This window comes from Drosophila melanogaster, chromosome 2L (genome assembly GCF_000001215.4).
Source record: "Drosophila melanogaster chromosome 2L".
Classification (NCBI taxonomy): domain Eukaryota; kingdom Metazoa; phylum Arthropoda; class Insecta; order Diptera; family Drosophilidae; genus Drosophila; species Drosophila melanogaster.
Window position 1 is genome coordinate 487276 of NT_033779.5, and position 17340 is coordinate 504615.

At 42.9% G+C, this 17340-nt stretch overlaps 1 protein-coding gene and 2 long non-coding RNA genes across 6 annotated transcripts in view; 2 read left to right on the plus strand and 1 right to left on the minus strand.

The window, feature by feature from the left end:
• Positions 1 to 17340, plus strand: part of ush (u-shaped) — a 64341-nt gene that overhangs the window by 11056 nt on the left and 35945 nt on the right. The window contains exon 2 of one of the 3 annotated variants that reach the window (NM_001272902.1): positions 2242 to 4083. The exons of 1 other annotated variant lie outside the window; for it this stretch is intronic. In NM_001272902.1, coding sequence (NP_001259831.1) covers positions 4041 to 4083 — 43 coding nt within the window. In that variant the 5' untranslated portion in view covers positions 2242 to 4040. Of the gene's footprint in view, positions 1 to 2241; positions 4084 to 17340 lie in introns of those variants that run through there. One more of the 3 variants, NM_001272899.1, reaches the window with a different exon arrangement.
• lncRNA:CR46258 (long non-coding RNA:CR46258) lies at positions 3560 to 5374 on the plus strand. 2 transcript variants are annotated; one of them, NR_133060.1, is made up of 1 exon: positions 3560 to 5374. It is a non-coding gene; the product is annotated as a long non-coding RNA:CR46258 (long non-coding RNA). The 2 variants fall into 2 exon arrangements; NR_133061.1 differs by having other exon boundaries at positions 4604 to 5374.
• lncRNA:CR46259 (long non-coding RNA:CR46259) lies at positions 13598 to 14961 on the minus strand. Its single transcript, NR_133062.1, has one exon. It is a non-coding gene; the product is annotated as a long non-coding RNA:CR46259 (long non-coding RNA).

The following is a 17340-nucleotide window of genomic DNA, read 5'->3' on the forward strand; positions in this document are numbered from 1 at the left end:
CCCACTTGTGGGTGAAGTACCGAAATACCACTGTAATCGGCAGAGTAATCGGCGGCATGAGCAATTTGAGCCCGAGCACATCACACATAGGTATGTATTTCATCATCTTCCTCCTCTGTCTGGTCAAGCAACTTCGGTTCGAATTGCTATAAATAGAAATGGCCAATTCGTGTCCGACTTGAGATAAGCGCCCCTGTGAGGACGAAGTCATCATCCGGGAAAGTGGATCAGGGAAAACACTCGTCCATGTGGAACGGTCATCTGGTCCAAGCTTGCGAATGCCCAATACTGAGGTCAATATGTGCTCTGATCGTGTGCATATGTTGCTGGGAATTATTTGTTGCAATTTAATTTATTGCATTTTGTTGTATTAATATAATGCCTGACTTGATTAGTTTAGTGCTTATTAATACCCACCTATATTTAAACGCATCCATGGTCATTTGAAATGGCGGATTATATTCGACATTACGTATACGCAGTATGGGACGAACCTACCGCAATGGCAGCCCCCAATTAGCAGCGACTATTTGGCGGGAGGGAGAGCCACCGAGAGTGCGAGAGAGAGAGTGGGATTTCTATTGCAATCGGTGCTACTATAAATACCCATCGTACCCCCAAATATCCAAGGAAAGGGGGCGGGTCAGCGCATTGGACTTTGATCGAATGCAGTGCATTTTGTGATTTTGTGGGCGTCGTCGACGGCTGTCTGTATAACGGCAAATGACCAAAACAAAGAAGCTTTTTAACAAAAATAAGTGAATAATTTTATCTCCGCTTGGGAAACATTTTGTTTGGTTTTTTAGCTCGCTTATGCGACGGACTTGCCAAATTTCATCAGCTGTTTTAATTTATGCAAGGAGCCCAGCAGCGCTGATCTTGGGCCTGGCAGTGGATGGGATCAGCATCAGAAAAAGTGAGAAGAGAAGTAAGTGGGCCGAAAAGAGAGATTCGATCGACGAAAGAGAGTGGAAGAGAACAGCAAGGCTAATGGAGAACGCCCTGCACATGAAAAAAAAGTATTCATTCTTTGAAGCAAGCTAAAATAACAAGAAAAAAGTTCTAAGAACAAATTTATTTGCAAAACGTGAGGTTTATCCCATCGTAATGTTCTTGACGAAGTCAAACTAAAGCGGTTGACCTTGGAGAATTTAAATAATTTCAAAATACATTTACCATTATGGGTTTAACAGCAGCAAGTGATTAGATTGCAAACAGTTACTCTATTGGCGATTGAACCTCAGTGAACCAAAGTCCAACCATTTCGAAGATTTGAAAATATTAAATCGCCAACTTTACTTTTCACTATTTGCTGGCTCAGTGTATTGACCCCCATTTCCCATGTCGTCCATAAATTAGTGCGCTCAGGGTAAGGTCGCCTCGTCCAGGGTTGGAACGTGTCGTTTCCGATCGGATGCCGGCGAATCATCGGATCATTGCACTCGGCGTGAACACGCAAGGTAACTGCACCTTGGGTCAATGATATTAGCTCCCCCGTCAAAAATTTCGGCAGATATTCGGTTAACTTTTTGTTTTGTTTTATTATTTCGCGGCTGTCATTTTCATTTCCATTTTAGTCACGGGCATGGCCTTGCCGCCAGAAGTTGCTTGACCTGGAAGTTGCTCACCTTACCTCGTATAGGCCCCTGCTCCCAATCTCGGAACATCCTCATCAGGCCTCCAGGCGAGTGTATTGCACTATGATTGCAGGGAAGGCTGACTCGGTTACGGATAACGAAGCGGTATTTTTGAGGGTTTTGTACTGGCACTGAAATACATTCGGTGAAACACTACGACAAATTGGGCATATACGCAGCTGATTGATTTGGCATCGATGTTACGGACAAAGAAGCAGCTCGCTCATTATAGTATAGGCATGACTTCAAGCTAAAACTGCTGGGATTCCCCCGAATATTAGTTATGGTTGCTTGTCATTTTTTCCGACGCCCCTCTAACAAGATCTTCGTTTTCAATTGAAATGAAGGCTATTATTTTGAATAGCGCCGAATTTAGAAAGTATTTCGCAACATATTCATTTGGTATGAAGACGCATACGGACACATTCGATATTTCTGGCACATTTTTAAGAATTCGAATGTGCTTACATATGAAAATTGAGCTCTGGAATCCACTGTCATATCCTTGAGCTTAGTATATCAACGGAGTACTATCAACCTCGATCATTATTGATGTTGCAAACGCATACTTGCACTTACTTTTGTTGCTTCCATTTATTTATAGGTTTTTTGGGTGACTGCCGAATTGCATTGAGAACAGACCAAAAGCGATCAGGGATAGCCTAAAAAGCCAACGACAAAGTGTAATGAACGTTCCGAAGGTCAACGGTGCGTATACTTCATTAGCGATTAGCGAAGGGCGGCGATGAAAAAATGGGTAAGAAACGGAGCGAAAGGAGACCGCAAATGACCCAAGGTAGAGGGCGGGGAAGGTGGAAACCTCGTGGAGTTCCCGTGGCTAATCGACTCGGCCATATGTTAGCGCGGATTACGGGTCGCTAACTGGTTTATGATATTTATTGCCATGCATCCCCATTTGCATGCCCTGCCCTTAGACCAACGCCCCCACCCCTTTCAACTGCGGAATTGTCCCGCAGGAAGCTTTTCATTTCCGCTGCTGTCCGAATTTTTAAAATCTATGAGTGTCCAATGCAAAGCAGGAGGAATTTCCATTAAAATCATGCAATAGGTGCAAATTACAAGACAAAAAGGTGAGCGAACAGAGGGAAACAAAATGAAGAAATTATGCAAAAAAGAAACGGAAGTGCAGCTAAATAAAATGCTGACCATGGTTCTTCACACAGGAAATAGAATTCTGTGGACGATGTCGTAATTGCTTACATTTATTTTTGACAAGAACTATCGTGACTCTTGGTTAAAATAAGAACACTATTTACCAGGTTTTTGAATTGGCGCCTTTCTGGGGCGCCATCTATGCGGAAAGCCTAAAAGTATGCCTTGCAAGCGGTGTGAAAGCGCCAACTAGTGGCCCAAAGTGGAATCTTTTCATTTTTCTCATAATTGCGTTGTGGGTTTTTAACACTAAAGCCTATTGCCAGCTGCTGTAGTCAAAAAGTGTACAAAAAAAGAAAGTGGGAAGAAAATAAAAAAATCTAGTGCTTAAACCAAAGTGAACGAGTAGTTTTCAGCTTGTGGGTAGCAACAATTAGTAGATGGCAGAATATAGGAGAAGAGAACTTCAATGAGCAAGAATTTCCAACAAGAATTTGGTAAATACCGATGCAAATGCGTTAAATGGAAAGAGAAGGAAGGATGGTGAGAAAAGTGTGAAAACGTGCGTAAATGTTTCGGCGTTTTTGTTTTGATTCTTATCAGACTGCGAAGCAGACGCGAAAGCATGCGGAGCGATGAAAAACCGAGTACAAAACAAAATGGAAAGAAATGCGCGCGCTCTAATAAGATTGCGCGCTCTCTCCCTCTCTCTCTCTCTCCCTATCTCTCTCCCTCTCTCTCTCCTTCTCTCTCTCTCTTTGGCCAACTGGAGAGCTTTCGTGTCGGTTTCGGATTCGCTTTGCGTTTCATTCGTGAGCGAGCGCTTGCTTCGAACGGACGTCTTTAAGAACGCCCTCGCATGCCACGCCCCCTTCGAGAGGCTTTTGGTAAAGAAATACGCGACTGCATATTAATTGCAATATCAAGAGCAAAACACTGATCAGATATTGATGGGACTCGAGATCGAGCAGGAGATTACTGCCCGCTGCATTCCAATCGGAATATTCCACTTCCATTTCGTTCATAAAACGCGCGCGTTTTTCGTCGCGCCGATCGTTAGAAATTCATTAAGGCTTGTTAATCGCCGCCAATAATACAAATAATACAAGTAATCGCATTGATTGCCCATAATTGATACTCGCCGTGTGTGTGAGAGTGAGTGCCTGTGTGTGAGTGCGATATAGCATCCGCCGGTAAATGTCCGCGAAAAGGAACGCGAATCTGGATCTTCCGCAGACTTGATGCCGACGTAGCTGAAGATATACCTCCGGTCCAGCAGCTGGACTCGAAATGTCACGACGCAAACAGTCCAACCCGAAGCCGTTGAATAAAGGTGAGCTACAAGTTTAGTTTTATCAAGTCGGGGTTTAGTCGACGACCTTCTTTTTATAGCACCTGTGCAGTTATCTGCAACCATTATTTTGCCTCAACGAACAAATGCACTTTTGTAAATTACACTTTGTCATTACAAAGCTATCTCGTAACTCTCCACTAATCACGATCGCTTTTCCCATCTGACCGCAAGCTGACCCATTCAATTTCGCTGGCTTGCTCAGCAGCTCTCGTTTTTTGACAGCAAAACATGCGGACGAACACACAGCAAACACAGAAATCCAAGAAATTGATTAACTATGCCAAGACAAAGCAGCCAACAAAAATTCAAAACGAAACGAGTGACGAACGATAAATCCAAGATTTTGTGACTGCATGAAACCCGATATTAAAATGATTTATTTAAGCATTGATAACGTTCAACGATCGTCCAAAGCGATCGTTGTCACCAGGAAAAGAGATAGAAGTGGGGTTTTGCAGCATTCTGTATATTTTCAAAGACGTACTCCAACGGCACGGATCTTATAAAATGAAAGGGTGCTCAAAAAGTAGCCAACTTTTCTTGCTCATTTAAATAAAATTTCTTTGTCGTCTCGTTATCGATGTCGATACCTGTTGTACGTGCAGCTGACACACCTCATAAGCATTGTGGGGGAAGCGCGAAGAGAGAGGAGAGAAGAGAGAGTGTTACGAAGCGCGGAGAGTGTCAACTAATTACATTTCGCTGTTTGCCATTTGATATATTTATGGCCCGAACCATTTGACACCCAATGAATGCATTTCGGAATCGAAATCGATAAAACGTGCCGGACCTGCGACACTGGACACCCCGACCACCTGAACTCACCTCAGTTTCCGCCCCCCGAAGTCCGCACGGTTAGTTGCTTATCCATTTTGCCATTTTGGCCTTCTTATCGCTTTTGCTGCTTCTGCTCGAAGCACGTTTCCCGACTGGCTGACTCTGCCCCACCCAACACCCATCTGAACGTAGCCCCCAGAACCCATTTCCATTCCGTCCGATCCCACATCCAACAAATACCCAACGAGTGATATCAACGCGACTCATGCAAGTGGGACTTGCACAGTAAGACGCCATCTATATCTCGAGACGGGCCATACACTCTGTATATAGATCAAGAAACTATTGAAGAACGTTTGATTCGATAAGCGCTTATGGATACAAGTTAGTTGGCAATAATTCAAGCTGTATATTGAGTCATTTATAGTTCTAGAACTGTCTTTAATTTCAATAGAAATTATATTCCACATAACCTTCCGAAAGCATCAGGCTTATTTATAGCTCACAAATAAGTGGATAAGAAAATGTATTACTTTTTAAGAAAAGTTTTAAAACAATATACGCTGGAATAGTTAACAAGAACTATTAAGCAGAAAACTGAAAACTATTTATAAAGTTCTATTTAAATTCTGTTTGTATATTTTAATAGTTTTCAAGACCCATTAAGACCACCACTTTTAGCTATTTAAAGGGTACTAAGCTACGGATAACGAGAAACTTTACCATTTGCGTTGCGATAATTTAGGGTATTTTTTATCAGTGCAGCTGTTGTTGATGTCTGTATAGTTTTTGTTGTTGTTGTTGTTGCACCTGCACTATCTGTGGGTTATCCCTGGGTAGCTATCCACCCCCCAACCCCCCCATCCTCTGGCACCCCTAACATTTCTGCTTTGCATATTTATCTCTTGCACACTTGCCTCACTTCGGTCCCGTTGTTTTCTATGGCTCAGTGGGCGTTGGGAGTTGGTGTTTGAAGGCGAGAAAAAACTCAAAGCGCAACTCGATAAAGTTTTATCACAATTGCAGCAGCAGTGCCAGCCACAACAACAACAACAACAGCAAATAACATTAACTTGCGTAGCTTTTGTTGGAGGTTCTCCAAAGGTTGTTATTGTTGCCTTTACATAAGCTTCAATAACTGCCAGTTGTATCGAAGCGCATAGTCTCTAGCTCGAAGTGTAGGAATCGTGATGACAACGCCCTCGGGTTCGTTTTCGAAATACCCTCTAAATGGGCGTAAGTCGTTGTGCTGTTGGTATAGTCAAAAAAAAAAAAAACAGTTTTCTAAGATATCTATCACATCATCATAAATGATAAATAAATAAAAAAAAAAAAAGAATGGCTTTCCAAAGATTCATTATATTATTTCTTGCAAGGCAGGGTATTTGAAATTGAAGCAAGTTTCACCTGCTCTCGATTCCTATCTCACGCCTTTTAGGAGTTTCGAGACCTGAGGAAGTGCAGTCGCACATAGATAAGCGCCTTTGTGTCGTCTCATTCGTTTTTGTTTTTATAAATTTTAATTACGCTTATCACTAATTTTATGTTAATGGCCAGCTGTTGGTTTGTAGCTTGCTGGATGTTCGCTTGTCTGCTGCTGCCTGGTTGTCGGTTATTCGGCTAATTCACATATGTATGTAGCTATCACCATGCGGGTGACAATTTAGTCGAACTTGAGTTTGGGTCGATTTGAAGCGGGTTTGGGCTAATGCACTGCGACATAAATTAATTTAACGTTTTTTTATATTATTATATAATGTATTACAAAGTTCACAAGTTTATCCCCAATTCAGGGGCGCTTCTTTTCATATATAATATCGAAGCGTTAAGAGGGTTCTTCATAGAGTTTATCTATGCAACGGATCTGAATTCGAGCGATAAGAGAAGCTAGCTAACTGCGTATGGCAATCGCAGCTTGCATTCGAATAGCTGCAGTTGCAGCCACGATAAGAGCCGGGGCTCAGGTTGCAAGCGAATGCCCCTCGGGGACCCCCCTCCGTTCATAGTTGCCCCTCTACAATAGCACGTCCCTGTGGCTGCTCTGTCCATTTCAATTGGAAAAGATAATCTCGAGCTTTGGCCATTTTGACATTGTATTTTAATAATTGCGATAAGCGTCTCCCTCTGACACACTCTCTTTGTCTCTGTTTTGTTGATTTGCTGGAAATCGGACCAGGAAATATCACCAGATAAAAAGCAGCAACAATAAGCCAATAGCAACAAAAACAAAAGCATTAACAAGCATTACAAATTACAAAATGTTGTTTTTCACTTTGTTGCATTTTATTATCGTTGTTTTTGGCCAGCAAATTTGCATATCAAGTGAGGCGAATGAATATGGTTGCTGATGTGATATAGGGGATTAGCCAGGGGAGTAACTTGACGATCGAATTAGTCACCCAGCGAAATTCAGATTGCCGATATATATCTACAATATATATATTTATTGCATTTTTTGCGCCGTTTGTGTTTTTCCTCTTATCACGCGAGAGGGCAAACTTAAAAAGTGATTAATGAATGGAGTAAAATAAGTAAAAAAAAAAAAAGTTTGATAAACTTCTGAAAGAATACAAATTGTAGGATATCATCCCCATTATAATCAATATAAAAAACAATTTAATTTGACAAAGGCATATAAGAATTAAAACAATAATGTTTAGCCAACAGGCGAATGACTCCACTAATAGATTTTGAATCATTTAAGTTTAGCATGATCCATTCATTTCCGTTTTCCGCAAACAAAATGGCTCATCCTCAGCGGAAATTAGCTATCCAATTGAGTCAGAAGTGGAATTAACGTTGGGCTTTGGCGTTAAAAGGAAGTACGATAATATTTCTTTGAATCGTGCAAATAGAACGTATCACATAAAAATATATGCATGCTCAAGTATTTGATATTAAATATAATTTTTTTTTTATCCTTTTAAGAAATTTTCTTGTTAAACGCTGATGTATCATTTGTTGAAATGATGAAGAGGGAAATATGAAATCTTGATTGGTATTTCTCTTAGTTGACTAATCACCTGCGATTGTGGAACCACAACTATTCGACCTATTTTCAGCAACTTTATCCCCCTGTATTATATTGGCTTATTTTGGATTTAATCGTTAAATGCAATCGAAATAAGTTTGAAACCTGATGCCCGGTCTCCGATAATAGTTTGTAGTCATTTTCCAAACATTCCCTTCATGAAATCAAATCAAACAAACCAGACGGCAAAACGACAAAATAAAGCTAAAAATCGCTTAAAACAGCTGTCGATTGTGGCTGTTGTTGTGGACTTTACGATGTTGTTGCTGCCATGGTTGTATGATTTGTACAATGCTCCGGGCTCTGGTCGGTTGTTTTTTATCAGCTGATCTGATGGCAAGATTGTCGCGCTTTGCTTCAAAAATGAGAGAATGAACTCGCCCAACAACAACGATTGTTGTCGTGTGTTTTCCGTTTATAACAATTCGAAGAGATTTTCAGCTAAAGATAAGAATGTCAATGTGATGTGGTTTGTCGGATGCAGATACAGATCCCCAGCTATGACAATATACACAGGGCCTGAAAAGTGTATTGGTAGACACACGTAAAATTCTATAATATATGGCCAGTATCGGAATGATCGATCTCCACCGTTGAGTTGCGGATTTCCCTTCGGCCATGGCGCGATATCTGGCGGTCTAATTAAATTCCATTCGCCAGTCGTACTTTGCATCCGATATCAGTTTCATTTTCGATTCGGAATCGGATCCAGTCTAAGCGACATGGATCGCATCCGATGAACCTGTAATCAATCGAGAGCCAGTCCGGATTCCGGCGGAATGAATGAAAATTCACTGTCGCCGAGGGCGTTGATAGCGATTCATTTTGAATGCCATAACCATAAATCTCTGTCAGCGCCTCCTCGAAACTTCCCAATCTCGCCGATAGGCGATGGCTATCGCTAGCCGAAAATTAGAACTGATTTCTATATTCGTGCATGGGCAGTTCCAGAGCCAAAGGCAAGTGTTCCTTATCATCGCCCCACTAACCAGTCGACTGATCGGTCTAGTGTTCATCGATCGATAGATAGACGACCCACCGATCTATTGTACATAAACAGAAGCATTAAAAGGAAGTCGCCTTAATCTGCCAAATTCACTCGAGGCCAAGTGTTCAATAAACGTATTCAATGTACAGGATTGAGGGACTCTAAAGGTAAAAACATTGCAAAACAAAGCCTATTAAATCTTTAAACCACTTTTTCTACAATTTGTGTAATTTTTGCTTCTTTCTATGTAGTTTGAATTATAAACAAAACAGAATACCCCTTAAATAGGAAACCACCACTCATAGAGCGAGACGGCAAAAACGGGAAGAAAGAGATAGAGACACATTCAGAGAAATCAAGGCGACAAATCTCAGTTCAAATTTCGACATCTTATCTTTTTGCGTTCATCTAGCGGGTTTCCAATTTCGAGTGCTCCTAATGATGTGATGTTCTTGTGCGTTGTCAGCGATAATCGTTATCGTTATCGCTCCACAAGACGAATTCCGTCTAGTGTTGGCCCCTTGATTTCAACTTGAGATTTCCGTCGATTCGATTTTCAATTTCGAAAGGGAAACGTCGTGTGGAGATTACCATCATCATCAAACGTCTGACTACTCCTCCTTGTACTCCAACTCCCCCCCGCACTCATTGCGCTCCCTGCTCTTCCACCCACTTAATTAGTTTCCATTCTGGTCTTTCCGCTCAAATTCGCTTTTCGGCTTGGCCTTTCTTTATCAATCTTGGGAGCTGCGGTCTTATCTCGAAATAAAGTTCATGCCGAGGTCCTATTATCTATTCCCAGCGATCAGCGCAGCATTCGTTTAATTGACCAAGAGAACTGACCCAGCCACGTCTGTCCGTCCATCCATCCATCCCATCGATCCTCTGCACTCGACTCCACCATCTCCCCGTGCGAATCTCCTCCAGTTGATGTGCATTCGTTCCTTGGCTGCCTTGCTCTTGTCGCTTTCATCTGCAATCTCTGATTAAGCCCAGGCCTCGCCTGCCCTGGGGCATTAGACCGCAAATCATCGCCACATATATAGGAGTACACAAATATGTATGTATGTACATACGGTTATATACGTTACCGTACAGTATGAGCGCTCTTTCATGGCGATTATCTGCTGGTGGCCGTTGCCAGTCAAAGTGCAGACCTTGAAAATTATTAAGCCAGTCGGCGAGATTGCGAACAGATTGCTAGATGAAGCTGGCTGCCAAAAATCTTTAAGCTAGTAGCAAAACTCTTGGATATTTTGATAAATCATAAATTGTAAAATTTTGAAGGCAACATTTTCAATAGTCACCTTAACATACTTTAAGTCATGGAAAGTTTGCTACATTAATAGTATCAGGGGTATCGTAATGTTATCATATAAAATTCCTCGATTTCTACCCGTAGTAACTGCAACAACTCCGGTCTTTTACTCTCTTCTTAGAACGGCTGCGATTGACGCTCGACTTTAGTTTAAGTTCTGCTTACTTCAGCTCATCAATCAATTATTAATTACAAAGTGTACAGCTCAGCCTATCTAGGTCCCCGACTTCCCCCTCCTGTCCGCCTGGTGATAAATTGATTAAGTTTACACGTGGAGGAGAGAGATAGAGCGTGACATCTACTTCAGCTGGCATCGAAATCGAAACGAAATCGTATCGAAAATCTTATGCCACATACACACACGAAATTAGAGCCAGACAAACACGTTCACATGCCCGAAAAATTTCAAAATGAAAATTTAAGTGCTGCGATTAATTTGGCTTATCAGAAGCAACAACACGGACGCAGAAAAGCCACAACGAAACCCGAAACAAGTGCAATTAAAAGATTTTTAAGCAAACATTTGTCATTAGAGATAAGCATTCCAAAGATGGGTATGTGGGTCGGGGTATTGGGGAATTGGAAACGGAATCGCAAGGAGGGACACCTACGCATAAACCAAAATGTTCGGATGTCTCAATTCGAACCGGGGGCCATGTGGCAGGAGGGGGAAGTTAGAGAGCAAACTAATTAGGCGATAAATGAAACATTGTCGTTTACAACACTGGCTACACTGGAAGAAGCGGGCAAAGTAGTTGCCTAACAATGTTCATTGTATATGGATAATACTTTGATGTACGCTATTTAGTGTTGCTGTAATTTTAATTATTATATTGAAATGCCCACCTGCTCCCGACTTCTCTTGGCTACTTTCCATTCCCTGGGGTATCTTCTGTTTGCGCAGCACAATCAAAAAGCGGACTAAATGGCAACGATGCCATCGATGGAATCGTTGGCCCAAAAGGCCGGCCAAACCAACAAGGCAACGTGCGGCAATCGATTAAAAATCCATAAAAATATATTTCTAGATTTTGTTTGCTGATCAAAACGAGGCAAACGCACTCTGTCTATGTGTAATTAAGATTGAAGGCGCGAGATGGGGGAGCGGGGCGCAAATGGGGGGCAATATGAAATCTATTTATGCCATTAGCTTTGCGCCGATCCCACGCCGCGATAGCCCCGAGCATTTGGAGCTCCTTCATGTCAGTCGGTGGCCATTTTGTTCGTTTATCTTTTGCGTGTTTTGGAGCCCAACCCAACACTTCCAGTACCAATGACTCTGAACTGAATCCAAACGAACTCTGGAAATTGATGCACTAAAAAAAGCCTTGACAATTCCATGTTACTGCCCAATCAATCCATGTTCTTAAGTTTTTCAACAACAATAACGTGTACGCAATTTGTTTCTGTGTGGTTACTGCAAACAGAAATTCGAAATCAAAGATTAAAAACGAATCACTCATGTTACAGAAAGTGAGGGGCGAATATTGTTCACTCGATTCTTATCTGCGACTCTGCCGAAAAGCTCATTTGGGCCTCGAGCAAGCCAATCCCGTCATCAGCACAAAAAATCTCATTTGCTTGGGTTTGTCTCGATTCAATATCGCTGATGCGGGCTTCTCGCCAAAGAATGCGCAGAATCCATAACAGCTTTAGTCACCGATCTGGATTTCGAGCTCCGACTTGCAGAGCACTTTAAGCCTAATCACTTGAATGGCCCACAACTCGGGCCATCTGCCGATGCAGATGCAGCAAGGACTGGGGACTGGGCACTGCAGCTGGAGGATGGGGGATGGATGGGATACAGCAGACAGGAGACATTTGCCGCCGCCAGTCTTATCTAAATGCCAGCCTCACAGTCTCGTCTTCCATTATGATAGTGCGATAGGGGGACACACGTGGACAGGAAAATATCTCCAAGAGCTATCGAATGCGTCGCCAATGTGGAGCCAATTGAGAATCGAAATCCAAATTGAGGCTTGTGAGCGGGAAAAATGAGTGAGCAAGGAGGCATTGACTTCGCTATACACTTTGACGCTCAGGACTAATGTTCAAGTTCAAGGAGACTTCATAACAAACGAATTTTGATTGCCATTATATTTTAAAAATTATAAAAAGCGTTAAAAGAATTCTTGCAAAGCTCAGAAGAGGTATGAACAAAAATGTAACCACAGTTATGACAAACATCTTTATGACACTTAATTGTGATTCCTATTGGATTATACCAAGCCAAAGAAGCATTCATTATAAACTTGTATTAGTCAGTTTTACACTTATATACGTACTGATTCCAGCCACTATTGTATTTTCCAGTGTTAAGCACGGTACCGCATCCCGAATCAACTGGGAACTGGCAGAAGTGTTGAGGAAGCATAATTTACATGGCAACAGGCGCCATTAGGAGCCGCACAGGTCTCACTTGGGACCCCAGATCTCGGAATCTCCGAGGAACTGTCCTGCCTTGAGAAACGGGTTTGCAGCTTTCGGCTGTAGCGAAATACCTGTTGCAAGAAGGCTGGCAACAACCTGCCGCTTGCAACTTGCAACTGGTCCGAGGGCTTGGCGCTGATGGATGCGTGTTTGTTTACAGCTTTGCTGTTTGTTCAGTTTAGCGTAATTGCCGCCGTATGCAGCGGGGGTTTGCAGCGGGGGCTGCCAGAGCTGGCGGGGGTTAAATGAATGTTAACAACGTGTTCTGTCTGCTTTTCGTTCTGCCCTCTCGTTCTCGCCTCCTGGCCTTCTGGTCCTTTTAGCATTTAAAACATTTTAATTATGGGGCCACAAAATGCGTGGCTTATCCGCCGGTGTGTCTTGTGTCTGTGTTTCTTGAAAGGTGTCTTTCAGCCCGGGACACCCCGTTGCCCGCTTCTTCCACTCTTAAATGGCATTTAGATAAGGTCCTTTTGCCCGTCCCGCCCCTTCTGCGGAGGATTGTCCACTGGCCATCGATTTATTTATGAGAATGTTGATAGCAAAATCGTTCCTAGGTCCGCTCACCTCCCCTCCTCGGCAAATCTAGCGCATCATTCTCCTTCCTCTGCGCCACCTCATCCTGGATCCTTAAAAGTCTGCTTCTTGCCGCTGTCATTGTGCGTCATTTATTGAGCAACTGATAAGCCCGGCCCACCGCCCTCTTTTATCACCATCACCCCGCCTTCCCTACATTAAACGGGAGAAATATGAATTCGATTTGAAAAGAAATTAAGCAATGCTAAGAAAATGAATAAAGACATTTGGTCGCCGACATTGAATTCCTCAGTCTCTACTAATTGCTACTGGGTACCTAGTAAAAAACGGGCATATTAGCGACTGATTGTGTTAAAATAGTCTTCGTATTTTTTTAATAACAATGAAAATGTGTATTGATGTAAAATTTGACATCTTATTAAGATGAAATATTCTTGCAGCAGGGAAAACCACCATCCCCCTTCCATTCCATTCGCCGTCCGCCCTTATCGGGAGTATCTGCGCTGAATCTCGACAAGCAGCTACTGCCGTAACATTTGCTCTGTCTCCGGATCCGAATTCCCGTCAGCTACGATTGGATCTGCCATTTGGGCCATCCATCTCGCCTGTCCCCCCAACTCTTGCCGCTTCCAACTGTCCCACTCTATCTCTTGGTTTGAGTTTCGATTTCGATTTCGGTTTCAGTTTCGGTTTTCTTAATTATGTTTGCTCCGCTTTGGAGCATCCGTTTGTAGATCTTTTCGCGAGATAGACCAATTTATGATTTACGTGGAACATTGCCCTGGAATTTGATTTGGTCTTGATTTGACTTTGGTTTTGGTTTTGCTCAGCTCTTTCGCTCTACATTCCTTTTTTTTTTTGGCTGTCAAGTTCACCACTCCCTTGTAGACGAACAAAATAGAGCTTTGTTAATTTAGTTTAATTGTATATATATTCTATTTTCAATTGAAGCTCAACTGCTTTCGTCTTCTTTATTCATTTAATGTTCTAGTCTCCTTTTCCCTTTCTCACTGTGTAGATCCCTTTCCTCGACTCATTGCGTAGAGATCGAGGTCAGCGATAAGGCCGCGACTTTTGTTTGGCACGTCAAAATCAAAAGGCATTTGGTCCGATTACTCCCCAACTGGAATCGACCACACAAAAACCACCGAGCACAAAGTCGGGCCCGCATTCTTGGCCTTCGCTCTGTGGCTGTGGCTCTAGCCGGTGGGACAGGTGGGTGAAGTAGCGGCATGTTGCCCCAAACGAACCCATCCAATGCCTTCTTATAATTATTTTATAAGTGCAGCGACACCGGGCTTATCCCAACCCGAGTCCCAGCATGATTCACTTGGCGTCGCTAAATCCCGCGCAGGAGAAAGACTGGCAGGGAATTTGGAGAGAGAGAGCGAGAGAGAGAGAGCTGGCTCCATGGCCGATAACTCCGTGCAGATTAGCCCCGACTGACTGACTGAGTGCAGCGATAACAGCACTCCACGTTCCAGGCCATTCCATCCCATCCCATCCCATCCCAGTCCATGCCGTCCACACCATTTCATACCTTGCTATATGCACACTCCGTTTCCGATCCCTGGTCATAATGTGCGGCTGCAAAAGGTTTTCGAGCAGGGCGCGTATCTCGAATACTGTTATCCCAAATGTGGCCGCCAGACGCCGGACTTGATGGGCCCGCATGGCCATAGGTGATATCATGTCCCATCCTTGGGTTCGTTTTGTTTTTTCCGATATCTTGGTGACTGAGAAGGTCTGAGTCATAAAAGCTTCAAGTGTATGGGGCTAAAAAATGTTAAGTGTCAGATTGATTATATTTTAAGTGAAGGATTTTTCGAAAAGTTTAGTTTGTACTTTGAACCTTTCCACAGAAATATATCTGAAAACATAATCTATTCTTCGCGCATACTAATATTATTTTTTAATAGTTATCATATTTTTGGGGATTTCGTGTGGCTTTTGTGGATCGTTTGTCGTTTGTCATTCAATTGTTGTTCCCCACAAAAGGATTGGCTAAATCTTGCAAAGTTGATAAACTCTTTGGGCAGTTTCCGTTGTGGCTCTACTCTTTGGTTTTGTGCCCGGGTCCGTCTTTTCTTGGGTCGAGGAGCGATGGCCATCGTCCACTTTTGATTGCCCCCCTCTAAGACGAACCTATCTCTTTCCTCACACTTGATCTCAGCCAAGTGTGGGCGTTCGTGTGAAACTAATGTCGCACTTGGACCATTCCCGATGCCATTTTAACAAACAAGCCAATGCAATGACATCTCACAGTGGAGCGAAAGTTCCAAGTTGTGCATCTTAAATTTTCCCCCAAAGGTTTATTGTATTCCTCGCGTTTTTTATCATTTGAAAACCACTGTGCTGTGTGGATTTTGGATTCGTTTCGGGGCTGGACGCTGCTGCTGATAGGTTGTGTAGATCGTGTTGAACGCAGCTTGTTTAGCATGCCAATTAGGCTCCTCTCTTTCGAATAGGAATCGCTCTGGTCCGCTCCGCTCCTCCCCAACTGGCCCCCTCCTTCCCGCCTTACCTTCTCCCACTGCGACTCCATTTTGGTGTCCATCTCGAATGCAAAATCAGCTCGTGCAGCTCCACAGTCAGCAGCTGGAAAAAAGGTGTTAATTTCGTCTGGCACCGGTGCTCATCGAGGAGCCTTTCTTCAGCATCTCTTCTTCCTTTCCATTTCCTCGAACTTACCCAAATAGTTTGGTGTTGGCCACGTTAGCGCTGCCAAAAGCGCAGAGCGAGCGTGCTGGTTCACCGGGGTCAGGAGTTGCAGTTGCAGTTGATCCACACAATTTGTAGATACATTTTCTGCCGAAGCTGCACGAAGCTCTCATCGGGGTGAGGGGTCAGATTGGTGTTAGATTTGCATTAAAATTGGCTGTGATTTATTTTCCCAATTTATCCCAGAGAATTTTAAGCACAAATTCTACCTTTTCTTTTGTATGTAGTTTTTATCTCCTCCGTGCATATGTATTTTTTATAAGGGCGTGCTCAATTAACGATTATGATTATGATATCAATAGAGCCCGCAGATGCGAAAGAAACCTACTCCAGAACTAACAAGCAAGGCAAACATAACACGATGAAAATGATGTGCAGACTTGAAAAAAATCAAACAAGAAAAATTTGTATTTTATCTTGCGCCAAAATTGCATACTTCACATAAAGGAACTTAAATAGTATGCAGTGATCAATAAAATGATCTTACCTTAAAAATGCCCTTCAATTGAAGCTGAATAAAAACCTAAATCCAATTTTCCCAGTGTGATAATGTTGCTCTGCTTGGGATCCCGTTCCCATTGCCCATTATAACACTTTCACGGCTCGTTTAGCCCTGGCTGGCCATCCGCATCATCTGGTGAGATGATCAACGAAGTTAGCCGCCAGAGGAGCACGAGTTCTCCATTGGGTTCTCGATTCCATGGGTTCTCCCTCCCTGGAGGCGTTTGCATGCCATCGTGATTGGTTTGGATCATAGTCTTCGCTTGGCTAATGTGTGTGTGTGTGTGTGTGTGAGGGAATGTGTGTGAGTGTGCACGATTCGACACCATCTTTCATTTTAGCCCGTCTCTCAGGCACTTGGCACTATCCCATCCCAGAGAGGCATTTTCAATTAATGGCCACACATTCCACATTGGGCTGGAGGAGGGGATTTGAGGGGTCAGGTTTGGGCAGGGAATAAAATCTGAGGACGGAGTGGAAGCCCCAGTTAAAGTGTTACAAAAACGCCAATGGCTAGAAAGACTGACTAGCACTGCACTACAGGAAACCAATAATAATCATACTACTACAAGTCCTAAGATCCATTATAACTTTAAAATATTTAAATAGTTTGGTTGAAAGTAAATCAAAGTTTCTGAACATTTGAAGTTGGAAATGAAATAATTCGATTAATGATTAATTCATAGACCTCTAAAACACGTTGCTTGGTGGTTCAACCACCCAAAGTAACAAATTGCATCCCAGAGTTTCCTATCGAATCAAAGCAGCAGCAAGAAGGCACGACGCCTACAAAAAATCGCATTACCTGTCTACCCTTTCTGGAAGCCCCTTCCCGGCATCCAGGTTTTCAGCCTTTCCTGCAATCTTCGCCAGCCAAACTTCGTCTTCTTTGCCCGGCTTTCCTTCTTCTTGGGACACGTTTCGTGATTTATG